Source organism: Triturus cristatus, chromosome 1_2 (assembly GCF_964204655.1).
Source record: "Triturus cristatus chromosome 1_2, aTriCri1.1, whole genome shotgun sequence".
NCBI lineage: Eukaryota > Metazoa > Chordata > Amphibia > Caudata > Salamandridae > Triturus > Triturus cristatus.
The window spans coordinates 1,166,047,305-1,166,060,023 of NC_140580.1; the positions used below are offsets into that span (position 1 = coordinate 1,166,047,305).

General features: G+C 41.5%; 1 protein-coding gene across 2 annotated transcripts in view; it reads right to left on the reverse strand.

Annotated features, from left to right (window-relative positions):
• USP20 (ubiquitin specific peptidase 20) overlaps positions 1 to 12,719 on the reverse strand; it is a 647,940-nt gene that overhangs the window by 535,715 nt on the left and 99,506 nt on the right. For both annotated transcript variants that reach the window (XM_085613993.1, XM_085613994.1), the window contains exon 10: positions 2,129 to 2,489. In XM_085613993.1, the coding sequence (XP_085470119.1) occupies positions 2,129 to 2,489 (361 nt within the window). The remainder of the gene's footprint in view (positions 1 to 2,128; positions 2,490 to 12,719) is intronic.

Consider the following 12,719-nt stretch of genomic DNA (forward strand, 5'->3'; position numbering starts at 1 on the left):
GAGGTGGGGGAGGAGTGCGGGAAGGATCACTGCACAGATGGCAAGGCTAAATCGCGAGTAAGCAGAGGTCGCAAACTAAGAGGCAAGCCAAAAGTCAGAAGAGGAGGCAAGGCTGTTGCCATATCATCTCAGCCTGTTAAAAATATAAAGAAAATCCACGCAGACAAAAGCCCATTAAGAAAATGGATTGAAACAAGGGGGCTGGTTAAAAATATGACGCTGAGACTATCAGGTGCTAGTCTGAACGATTCCTCAGAACATATAGAACCTCCACCCACCTCGGACATGCAGCTCCATGGCAGCTTCATCAGCCAGGAAACCAACGCCACCACTGCTCAATCCAATCCGGCATCAGATGGGCCAGATGAACAAGAACTGTCTTTGACCCAAGATCACTTGGACCACTCGGACTATTCTTCAAATCGAGCAGCTGTAAATCCATCACCCAAAGTAAACACAGCTTCTCTATTATCAAGTTATCTTTCTCCACAATCCATAGAGAGCACTACTATACAAACGACATCCCTCCCACCTCCTCAAAGTCAACACCTGCATCCACATATCACTAAAGAGGGACTAGGGCATGAAACAACGGATCATTCCTCAATAGATCTAATTCTGCAGATTTTGAATGATCAACGTAAGGTAGCCCAGGAACACCATACTCAACTGAGAGAGGATAACAGTAAAGTGCAAAACTCATTACAAGAACTTACCTCTAAAATTGGAGGGATCTGTCAAGACGTCACTGAGCTACAACGAGTTGAGATTGAAGAGACTAACACTCATACGACCGCTAAAGTAGAGAAACATGATGATCTGCTATTCACTCTTCAACTGAAGCTCGAAGATTTAGAAAACCGACAGAGACGCTCTAATCTAAGACTGTTTGGGATTCCAGAAGGGTCTGAGGGTTCTGACCCTAGGGCTTATTTAGTGGGGCTACTCCAAAAAGCCTTCCCGGACTTGGCAGACTGGGACTGGGACTCACAAGTGCAACGTGCTCACCGCTTACCATTGGTTATGAGAAACAGGGCAAGCCAATTTCCACGTCCTTTTTTGCTGTTCTTTGGCAATTTTCTACTTCGCCAAGCAGTATGGCAGAGAGCACGCCCCAATACCCCTATAGTTATAGGGGATTTTTCAATCTTTGCTCGTTCGGACTTAAGTAAGGAAACAATGGATCGACGCTGGATGCTCCGCAGATTTATTGATCCAATTAAATCTAGCGGGGGCCAGGCTTTCTTACAGGAACCTGCCCGTCTTAAAGTCATTAAAAACGGACGCACTCACTTCTTTAATGACGTCAAATCAGTTGAAGCATTTATCTCTAGTTTTAATGAGGGCAGGAATCAGACAGAAAAATAATTACACACCAGGGTCTGAGCCAGTCATTGTAAGGCTTGTTTTGTGGGTGTCTTTCCGTGCACCAATAGGGCTTGTCCATTTGGGAAAAACTGGATAATTTAGTGTGCTTTATGAATAATTGAACTTATGAACTCGCGAAAACTGTACTTATCTAGAGGATCCCTCATTCATTATCCTCTATATTACTTTTCTCTTTATTTCTTTTGGGTGAGGGAGGGACGGTTGGGTGGATCGGGGCCCCATGGGTGACCTGCTACAGATGCTGCCCTTCCAGCGGCAGCTGTCTTCCAAGGGCGGTTCTGCCCCTGTTGGGGTTGGAACCAGGGAGGGGAAGGGTGGGTGGGTTTGGGGGGTGGGGTAAAAACATTATAAAAAAAATAATAATAAAAAAAAAGCAAAAGAAAAATATATAAAACCCCAAAAAAGAATCCAACTTAAGTTTGAATTATTGGAATTAATATTCTGTGTCATTTCTGAATAAAAGAAAATCTTTGTCATTCACTAGAAATTAAATAATAGAAAAAGCAGTGCAAGTTCTAACATTTGCATAATCCTAGCAGTATGTGTACCCAAATTGAATACATTTTCTTAATATTGGAAAATTCAAATTCTAAACAAGCTTTTAATAAAAAAAATAATTGGAGGAATAAAAGACTTAGCATTAAGAAAGGCCCTAACCTCGAATACGAGGGAATTAAAAAATGAAAGTGGGGCACCAAGGCTGCTGGAAAGGTTCATCCTCAGAAAGTCATTTGATTACCTGGAGACATGGCTGTGTCAACATCTGCATCCTCATCCACCTGCTCTGAGCTGGTTCGTCGGTGGCCACATGCAAACTTTCTGTCCTTTTGCCTTTCCTTCTCAGAGATACCTCTACCCGCTTCGTCATGGATCAGCAGCTCCATCTCGGCCAGGGAGCCTCCCCTGCCCAGGACCCCATCAGTCTCCCCTCGGTCACTGCTGGAGTCACATGAAAGGAACTCATCTTCCGAGGGACATCGGTCACCCTCCCTTCTTTCCTCTGTGTCACTGGAGTCAGAGTCTCTGGCCTCAGACACTACCGGCTCCTTCAGCTCTTCGTGAAGTTGGTCCATTAAGCAACGGAGGAACTCCTGAGTGTCCTAGAGAGACAATGAATGGTTAGTGTAGAGGGAGCTTGAGACTCAGGCAGCTTGCTAACCTTCCCGTAGATGAATATTGCAACCTGAGGAAAGAGACACACACCCCTAGCCGTAACAAGGGACTGTGCCTCTGAGTTTTTTTTTTTTTTAATCTATAGACAACAATCTACATTGCTATCATTGGATACACCAAGGACATACACTATTTCCAGGAAAACACCTCTCCTGCTTTTTTTTTATGATCTCAAAACACTGCAATCCTCTAAGCTCAATAAGGTATTTCTTGACTCACATGTGTTTGCCATTTTATATGATCATGTGCTTCATACATCTTAAAAGGCTGCCTCTGAGCGCAGCCCAGCACAGGTATGGTCCTACCCCAAGATGAACCACTATTTTGAAAGACTGAGAAAATCATGCAGATTTTGGTCTAGTAGAAAGGCCTGTAGACGAAAACAATCTTTAGGAACTTTTTAGAGCTGGATTGGCCTCCTACTACCTTACGCCACACTACAAACATGTGCCTTGGACCTTCAGGAAGTGTCCCCAAAATGTCCCTTTATTGGATAATGATTATTGTGACAATGATGTCCTTATTCTACAGATTGTCCAGTTGAGTGCCTTTATATATTTTTATACTTTCGTACAAATATAATTTCCACATGAAAAAAATATTCAACCATGTTTTAGAAAAACAAGTAACAATAAACATTGAAATAGCTTGGTTGGAAAAGTATCTACCTGAATCCCAAACTAGCAGGTATTTAAATCAATCACCCTTATAAAAACACACTGAGTTAAACAAAAAACGTAGTTACATTTCTCTGGATATTCACATAGCACATGCTTTTTCCATTTCGGAGAAGAGGATATTCATATCACATTTGTAACGGGGGGAGGTTGGGAAGGGTCTGGCAAACTGGGGGTCAGACTAGGAGGATGCACACTGGCCAAGCCAGCAATCACCATCTACACCAGGTACAAGACAAGCGAGTGGCAGAGGCACAAGTAAAGGAGGCAAAAGAGGTCCTCAGGGAGGCATTGATTAAAGCTAGACCCTCAGGAGATAGCAGATATCTTTGTAACAGAGGCAGTTGAGAAAAGATACAATTAAGAGGTGTAAACAAACTCTTTGCAAAGAGCTCAAAAAGGGAGAACTGAGTGGATGGCAAAAGCACACGCAAGAGGTTTTGAATTCCAATCTATATGTAGCAAGGGGGCCGAAAGGTAACAGACACCGATTTAAGTTAGCCAGGACTTACAAAAGTGGAATTTAGCTGCTAATCAAGGAGATACTCTTATTCTATTTTTCATCTTCTTATTTAGGGAATGGTTTGTGTACAACTGACTCGTTCAAAGAGGTTTATTGTTGGGGGAGCGACAAAGGCAATCAGGCTTGTGGTTGATTGCAGGGCAAAGTAGATCAAGATAACAGATGACTTAAAAGGGAGATGTGAGGCAGTCGTGGGAGGGCCTAACTTCCCCCAGGAAAAAATTCATAAGTGTACACCAAGTAAGAGGAGGAAAGACAGAGGTGGTACTGCAACACGAGACATCTATAAAAAAAAATATGCAAAAATGGGGGGGATGCTAGGAGATTTAAAAATAAGCACTATAGCATCCATATACATAGCTGATGCAAACAAAACATGTTCGGTAGCAATGCTGTTGACAAATTCATGAGGAGTTGTTATTAAGGAGTCATTAGTGAAAAGGGCAATGAGAGTTCAGAGGAATCCTGGGGGTCTAGGGAAAGGTCAAGGTAAGGGCACAGAGAGGGAAGTCCGCTCCTGCGAACAAGGAACATTTTGCAGGATACCAAAGAACAACTCCTACATTTATGGCCTGTCATTATCTGGCACTTATTACATCCAAAGCCTGGGACTATCAAACCACGCACCATTGGAGAACGCTCTCAAAGGTACAGACATGACACCGACAACACAGACCCAAGAACAACTTCATTGACATACCACAAGTTGGCATGTGCAGTTGTCAGATCCTAGAGAGAAAAACTACAGAAAAGTAAAGGCTGAACAGGAATGGCCAGCTCCTAAAACCGTGAAAGAAATGCTACTTTTTGTGGCAATTGCCTAATTTTATAGATGCTTTGTACAGGAGTTCTTGGACACTACTCGATCAATGTTGAAACTTATACAAAAAGGCATTCCTTATCAATGCGGTACAGAGGATGAGTAGGCATTTCAACGACTGAAAAGGTCTGTCACAGTCACAACTGCTTCCATTTTAAAACACACAATGAGTGAAATGTCTTTCACTGTTGAGGCTAATGTTTCTTCCAAGATCATAGGAGCCATTATTTCCCAGAAAGATCAAGAGACTTGTGCATTTTTTTTTTTTTACAAACTTTATCATTATCATCATCGGATATCAACAATACCATTTATGATAGGGAACTTTGGCTGATCAAAGAGTTTCTAGCTCACTCAAGACACTATTCGTGGGAGCTCACCGTCACATTTTTTAACAGACCACAAAATCTTAGGCTACTGAAGTACATAAACTGTATGAATCCTTGTCATGCACAGGGGTCCCCATTTTCTCAAGATTTGAATGAAGGATCCTATCCAAAATGTGGATCACAGGTGCAGCCTCCAAGATATTAAGATCAGTTTTAGAAAACACAGAACAAACTGTTGCGATGGGAGGGCACCAATCACATCCTTATGCCATGCTGCGTGCCCCAGGGATCTTGGTTATCCCCAACCCTGTTCAATGTCTATGTTGCCCTGCTCGCTAAACTCATCCGCCCCCACGGTTTCATCGCTGTCTGTTATGCGGATGACACACAAATAGTAGTTTCTTTGTCATCAAACCCTGGTGACGTGGCAAAAACATTTAACAACTGTATGGTCCACATAATCAGTTGGATGCGTGACAATTGCTTGAAACTGAACACTGATAAAACTGAGGTTCTATTTTTGGGAAAAAACACTGCCCTCTGGAATACAGCTTGGTGGCCGGAAGGGGCAGGATCATGCCCATCTCCGTAAGGAAGGTAAAAAGTCTAGGTGTCCTTCTTGACTATCAATTATCCTTATCGAACCAGGTCAATTCTATCACATCTTCATGTTATTACACCCTGAAGACTATAAGAAAAATCCTACCAGGGGGCGTGGTCTGGTCGCATGAGAAGATGGCCGCTTAGATCCTGAACTCCGCGCTGTGGGGAGCCCCGGACGGCAGCAGCGGTTCTTCGGCGGTACAAAAGCGGCTTCAAAACTGCTTCCATGGAAGCGGAGAGATCGAGGATGAGACAGTGCTGTTTTTGTCTCAAACTACGGCTCCCGCTGCGCGTTTCTGCTTAAGTGAATAATGGCTCCCATACCGACAGTAAAATCACCTCACGGACTGCAGAGGCGGCGCTATCGAGTGGAAAGGCAGAGGTGAGACGGCGGCTTCTCTTTAATTATGAGTAGCGGTTCCAGCTGAATTGTATTTAAGAATTTTGCAGTTCAAGTGCTAAATCGTCTCATGAAGCACGGGAACTGACAGCCTGATTTAAACAGCTTAAGTGTTTTCTTCAGCTCTGAGGAAATTCTGTGGAGTTTATGAACAAACTGCAACATTGTATACGAAGGCTTGTACTTGAACCTCTGTGCAATGAGGAGCCTTGTATGAGGACAGGAGCTCTCTGGCAGCTTCTAATATAATCTATTACCAGTGGAGACTTTAAGAGTGAAGTGAAAGCCTCTTTTATTCCAAATAATGGTTGAAGACTACAGTTTGAGGAATAAATGGGCTCATATATTGAATGAATAGCGCCTCATAAAATGCGGGAACTATGCTTCTGAGGTAACTATCTATAACATTTGACTTCTGGTTCAATAGCATTGGTCCTTAGACAAACTTCAGTCATTTACGGCAGTAAAATTGTAAAGAAACGACGTATGCTTCATTCTACTCCAGACAGTTTTATTGGGCGCTTCCATCAATTCTGAGGAATATCTGTGGTATTTATAAATAGTCTACAACATTATACATGAAAGTTTAAACTATTCCAGTATGAAACTTTTTCAAATCCTGTTGCTACCGTCAGTAGGATAGAGTCTGAAGTCTTGAACCTCGTCTTGACAGGACTTACTGAAATGGTGTTCACTGACATTATGTAAATATAATCGGTTTGCTTACTTCGGAAAATTGCGCGATTTGATGTGGATATTTTTCCTTTGTATTGCACCAAGCTATTGTATGACAATTATACTGGAAGATATACAGAGTGACAACAAACGCAAAACCGACACAAAATATAACCTTAAGCGCGCGCTCATAATTATAAAATAAAATCTCCATTTATTGCTTTTGAACAATCCATCTGGCTCACTCCATACACATTTAAACCTACTAATTGAAGCACAATAGACACATACAGAATATAACTGTCTTATACCAAAGAAACAACGCAGTTAAATTGAAGATGCTTGTAGGTAAAACAAATGGAAAGCTTGCAAAACTCCTCCTCTTCTCTGAGGCCTTAAACCAAGATCACTCTACTTCAAATGCAAGAGGTTCTACTTCCTCGACACCACATCACCCTCACTCTACCATCTCATCGTCATCTGATTCAACTATGAACGCATACTTCAAGAAATATCTGCTGTAATAGCCGTCTGGGAGGCATGGAAATGTTCTTAAAACTCTTATGACAAACTAAATCTATTTGAGCAGATATTGCTGGATTCCAGAGCTGTATGGATGGTCTAATAGCACGAATAGTAACCGTAGCGAGTCATTTTGATGCTATTCCAGACCGAGACCAAGAACTTATTTTTCTCAGAAGCAAAATAGTAGACTTAGAAGACAGAAGCCATCGAGATAATGTCAATTTCTTTAGATTTCCTGAAAAAAAATAGAAGGGTCGGATACCAAATCCTTTCTCAGAGAAATTCTTCCAAAGATCACAGGCCTCACTTTCGAATCATCATTGGAAATGCAGAGAGCCCATCGTATTGGACCGCCCATCATGGCGAAAAATACTCGACCATGTCTTCTCATCACCTGCTTCATTCGACATGAGCAGGCCTGTCAACTGATCACTGCAGCTCGGACTCAAGGACCATACATATTTGAAGGCCACGAGATTAGAATACCTGCAGATTTCTCAAACGTAACTAATGAACATCGCAAAGCTTTCCTTTCTCTTAGACCTCGTCTTCGCCAGCTTGACTTAAAATGTGGCCTCTTCGAGCCTGCATGCCTGCGGATCACCACAGATGGTATTTCCAAGGACTTCTTTGATCCAGGAGACCTTTGTCATTTCCTAGACAATATTTCTCCTCAAAATATGGAGTGTGCAGAATTCATTACAGATCCGATCTCCCATCCTCTATCCTTGAAACCTACGATATCTTCTAGTGAAACCCGGCGTAACTCAGATCGTTCCCAAAGCAGAGGGCGAGACTTAGACTTACCCATATATTTCTTGGGAGATCGAGCACAGACCCTCCAAGCAGTAGCTGCCCTTTACGAAGGCTAGAGACAGAGACAAATCTTGTTCCCCCTTAAAACCTACTTCACTTGAAGAAAATATATCCTGAACTATAGTCAATGGATTAATTATTTGCATCTACGAGAGGATGGAAATCCATCCACTAGAAATTTACTGGAGAAGATGCTCAGATGAGTATCAGATGACAATTCAAACTTTTGTCTTTTCTTCACAAACTATTTATTCTATCTTTCCTTCTTTTATTCAATCCTCTCTTTCAACATTTCCCAATTTATGTATATGTTAATATTCCTATGACCTCAGAGTTTTCTTTTATAGCCTATTTTCTTTATAACCTATTTGCTAAATTTAATATGATAAATAATGTAGATTATTGACTACTAACATGAATTCCCGTTCATCCGATATTTAAATTCTTATTAATTTCTTCTAGACTATAGCATTACTATGTTTCTTTTTTCTTAATCCTTTCCTTTACATTCTCTCTCCTCCTCTCTAAATCTACTTATACTATGCTAGAATGCAGGATTAGAAATACATTTTTACAATAGCCACAAACATTTACTATTTGTTGCTATTGTTAACATTTTATGTAAAGCTTGCATAACTATAATCTTTATATATTAGGTCAATATATTTTTTATAATTATAGTTTACTTCATTTTCTTTGTAACTTGCTTTCTTTGTTTATTTATTTTACTTATTTATTTGAAGGGTTTTATATAGCGCTGGCTAGACCCACAGGTATCAGAGCGCTTTACATGAAGATCGTTGAGTTACAAGTTACACATTACGTCCGTTACCAGAGCATAGTAAAACACAGGCAAAAATCAATGTTACAGAATTCTTCGGAGGGAGGGGGAGGAAGGAGACACAGCAGGGAGACAGGGAGAACTGTGCCCAATGTCCTGCTGGGTAGGTGATGGCCGAGGGGGTGAACCAGGGCCGATCTCCTCTATAGCTGTCTAGCAGCTCCACGGGGCACCAGCCATGTTGCTCAGGTCTCAGCGGTCCGGAACAACAAGAATAACAGATTTTTCATGGTTACATTTGTTACAGTTGCATAGTCAAACACAGAAGAACAAGTCCCCAAAAGAGTTCAGGAGGGGGCTCTGCTCCTCGGATCTTCTTCCACAGCCTAATGCCTCCCTCTGTGTCACTTCCCAGCTTTTGCAGCATCCCGGGCCTATTGCAGACCAAGGCCCGCCAGTTGGGGATTGCTAGCTGCCACCTTTCGCTCAGCTCCCGCGTATGGCGTGTACCTGATCCGTCTCTTCAAGGCTCCCCAGGTGGCCTGGATTACTCCCCCGGTTCAGCGCCTACAACTGCGCGGGTTTCCGAACAGCGTAAGGGAGGCGTCCACTCACCGCTTCTTGCTCCCATCCTCGCTGTGGGCCTTATGAAGCCACCTCTTGTCTCTCACTCTGTTTTTCAGCAGGGTCGTGGGTTGTACGCGCCTCAGCTCTTCCTTGTCTTCTTTCAGCGACCCCGGTGTGGGATCTCCTCGGCTCACTTCTGCGATGTCCAACGCGTTTTCCAGATTGTGAGGCTCTAAGTGTTTTCACACCGCAATCCTTTGCCGCGGCGCTGTCCCGCTCACCTATTTGGGTCAGTTCGCATTCTGGAGTCGGACGCAGCTCTTTACGAGGGTCAATGGAGTGGGTATATGGTGATTTTCAGGATAAACGAGGGTACGGATGCGGAGCGTTAGGAGCTCGCGTCCGCCATGCTAGCTGGCTAGCCACGCCGTTATCTTTCCATTAGGTATTGTTAAGAAACTTTCTTATAGGCATTAGGATAACTAACCATCTACATGAATGACAACCTTATTGTTATAAACTTGTTATGAAACTGTCATGCATCTACTATAAATTATAAGTACTGCTACGCTCTATACTAGTAATTTCCTTTTCATATACTTTTCTCCTTCTTCCTTTATCTGTTCAATATCTATTATATTACTATATTATTTTTTATATGATAAAATGCATTATTTAACTGTCTTAACGGACTATGAAATTATTTAATCAAATAGTGCTATTTAGACAGGATTATACTTAAATATGAAACCAATTATTTTTGTTAACATTTAATATCTAATTTTAATTATAATTATTACTATTAGTATAATATGTACAGTTTATTCAATAGTGTTTTATATTTGACAGTTCCATATTATATTGACTTCTCTCTTCTCATTCATATGTCTCTTTCTACTCAACCCATCTATCGCTATACTCTTAAGATGCTGGTCTCTTCCTTCTTCCTCCAACTCGAACTCCAACTCTATATTACTGTTTCAATATCGTCATTATTATTGTACGCATATATTTCTTATCATTAACTTGGTCGCCAGATGAGGCTCCTCTGGCGCGAATAGCCCGAAAGCAGTAAACAGTTCTGTTCCATTTGTGCTGTGCTATCCATGCACAATCTATTTACCACCCCTTCCCTTATTTTTCACTTGATTTTTCCTATTTTTGCCTAGTTCCCTATATAACATATAACGGACTCTTTCATAGATCTTTACCAAAAAAAAAGTACTCTCTTATCTTTAAAAGAAAAAAACGGATATTGCTCTCATACAAGAGACCTATACAAATGCTCTGGAATCATCCAAATTACAGCGTGACTGGGTGGGTAAAGTTCTTAGGGATTAACAACACAATCATCTTCTGACAAGCACCAACCACAGAAATGTGGTGTGGCCATTCTTTTACACAAATCCCCACCTACATCAACTGTCAAAACTTGGATTGACCCAGAAGGAAGGTATGTCTTTGCTAAGTTTAACATTTTAGACAGGACCTTCTGTATTGGTTCAGTATACACACCAACAGGTGCTAAACGCTCCTATTTCCTCAACTTGAACCGCCTGCTCGTGGCGATTGGAGCATTCAGTTATATCATTGGTGGTGATTGGAATCTGGCTAGTGATGATATTTTAGATAGAACAGGACCCTTAGACAGATGTAATGTTGGTGACCGAGCATTACTGGGCGATATAACATCGGACCAGGTTTTAGTAGATCACTAGCGCCTTTGTCATCCATCAGATCAAGAGTATACCTTTCTCTCCTCTGCCCATGGCACACAATCTAGAATAGACTATTTTCTTATTTCTCATTCAGTAGTTGCAATTACTAATGAATCCAACATTCTAGAAGCAGCTATTTCTGATCATTCTCCAGTTCTTCTTGCTCTGGAAGTAGGTCTAATCTCTCCAGGTCGAAAACCATGGCGTATGAACATTCAAAAATACTGTTCGCCTCGTAGGTAAGACTCAACTATGTTCTCACTTTTCTGAATATCTAATCAACAACAAATTCTCAGTTAACTCTTGTAAAACCATTTGGGCAGCTGCAAAAGCAGCCATTCGCGGACAATTAATGAGAGATGCAGGTGTAGCCAATAAATCAGCATCCTTACGTCGTACTGAACTTGGAGCTCAAATTGTTTCTCTTACTCGTTTATATACTTCTTGTCCTACTGTGACCAATCGCAAAAGTCTAGAGATAGCTAAAATGGCACTTAATAATCTCTATATTTCAAAAGCAGAGTATGCTCTTCAACGTTTAAAAGGTATACACTATTGACAAGGGGAAACAGTAGGCCGTTTGCTCGCAGCGCAGCTAAAACAACGTGAAGCTTCCATGGCTATATCTGCAATACGAACAGAATCTAGCGAGATTCTCACCAAACCGCAAGAAATAGTTAATACTTTTGCATCTTTTTATAAAACACTTTACACTCCTGAGAACCCAGCAACTAAAGATCAAATAGCTGCATTTCTCCAGAAAATTGATCTTCCATGTCTCACAGATGAGAGTAGAGATTTACTTGGTGGCGACATTACTAAATATGAAGTAGCTACAACTATCTCCAAACTATCTTATCACAAATCCCCAGATGCAGATGGGTTCTCTGCGGAATATTATAAATGGTGTCGGGAAGAAGCAATTAATACACTTCATTCTGCCTTTCAGACATCTTCTCTTGGTCCTGTTTTTAATAAAGCATTGATTGTAGTCATCCCCAAGCCGGGCAGGGATCCACTCATATGTGGTAGCTACCACCCCATATCCATGATAAACGGTGATGTTAAAGTTTTAGCAAGTATTTTAGCGTCACAATTACGTAAAGTTATTCCTTCTCTAATACATCATTCACAGGTTGGCTTTGTCCCAGGTCGTTCCTCTAGAAACCATTTCCGATCATTAGCTCATACTTTATGGTCTGCAAGAGAAATGACGGAGGATGCGATTGCTCTTTCCTTGGATGCTGAAAAAGTGTTTGACCGTATTGATTGGACTTATCTTTTTGCCACCATGAAACGCTTTGGCCTAGGGGATCAATTTATCTCCAAGGTTCGTTTATTATATGATAACCCCATAGCACAGGTCAATTGTGGAGGGTTTCTTTCTGACTCCTTTCCAATTCGAAGAGGTACCCATCAAGGTTATCCACTATTTCCCCCCCCCCCCCTTTTATTCTCATTAGCGATGGATCCCCTTGCCACACTCATTCGCCGGTCAGCGCAGATTCGGGGTATAACTATTATAGGAGGAATATTGAAGTTATACTTAAATGCGGATATCCTTCTCACACTTCAATATCCCTCCCATTTCCTACCAACTTGACTTGACATTATCAATGAATTCTCAATCATCTCTGGTTATAAGGTGAATTGGGACAAAAGTGAAGCTCTTCCAATCTCTTCTGGTACAACAAAAGTTTCAATTGATGGATACCTGTTCTGC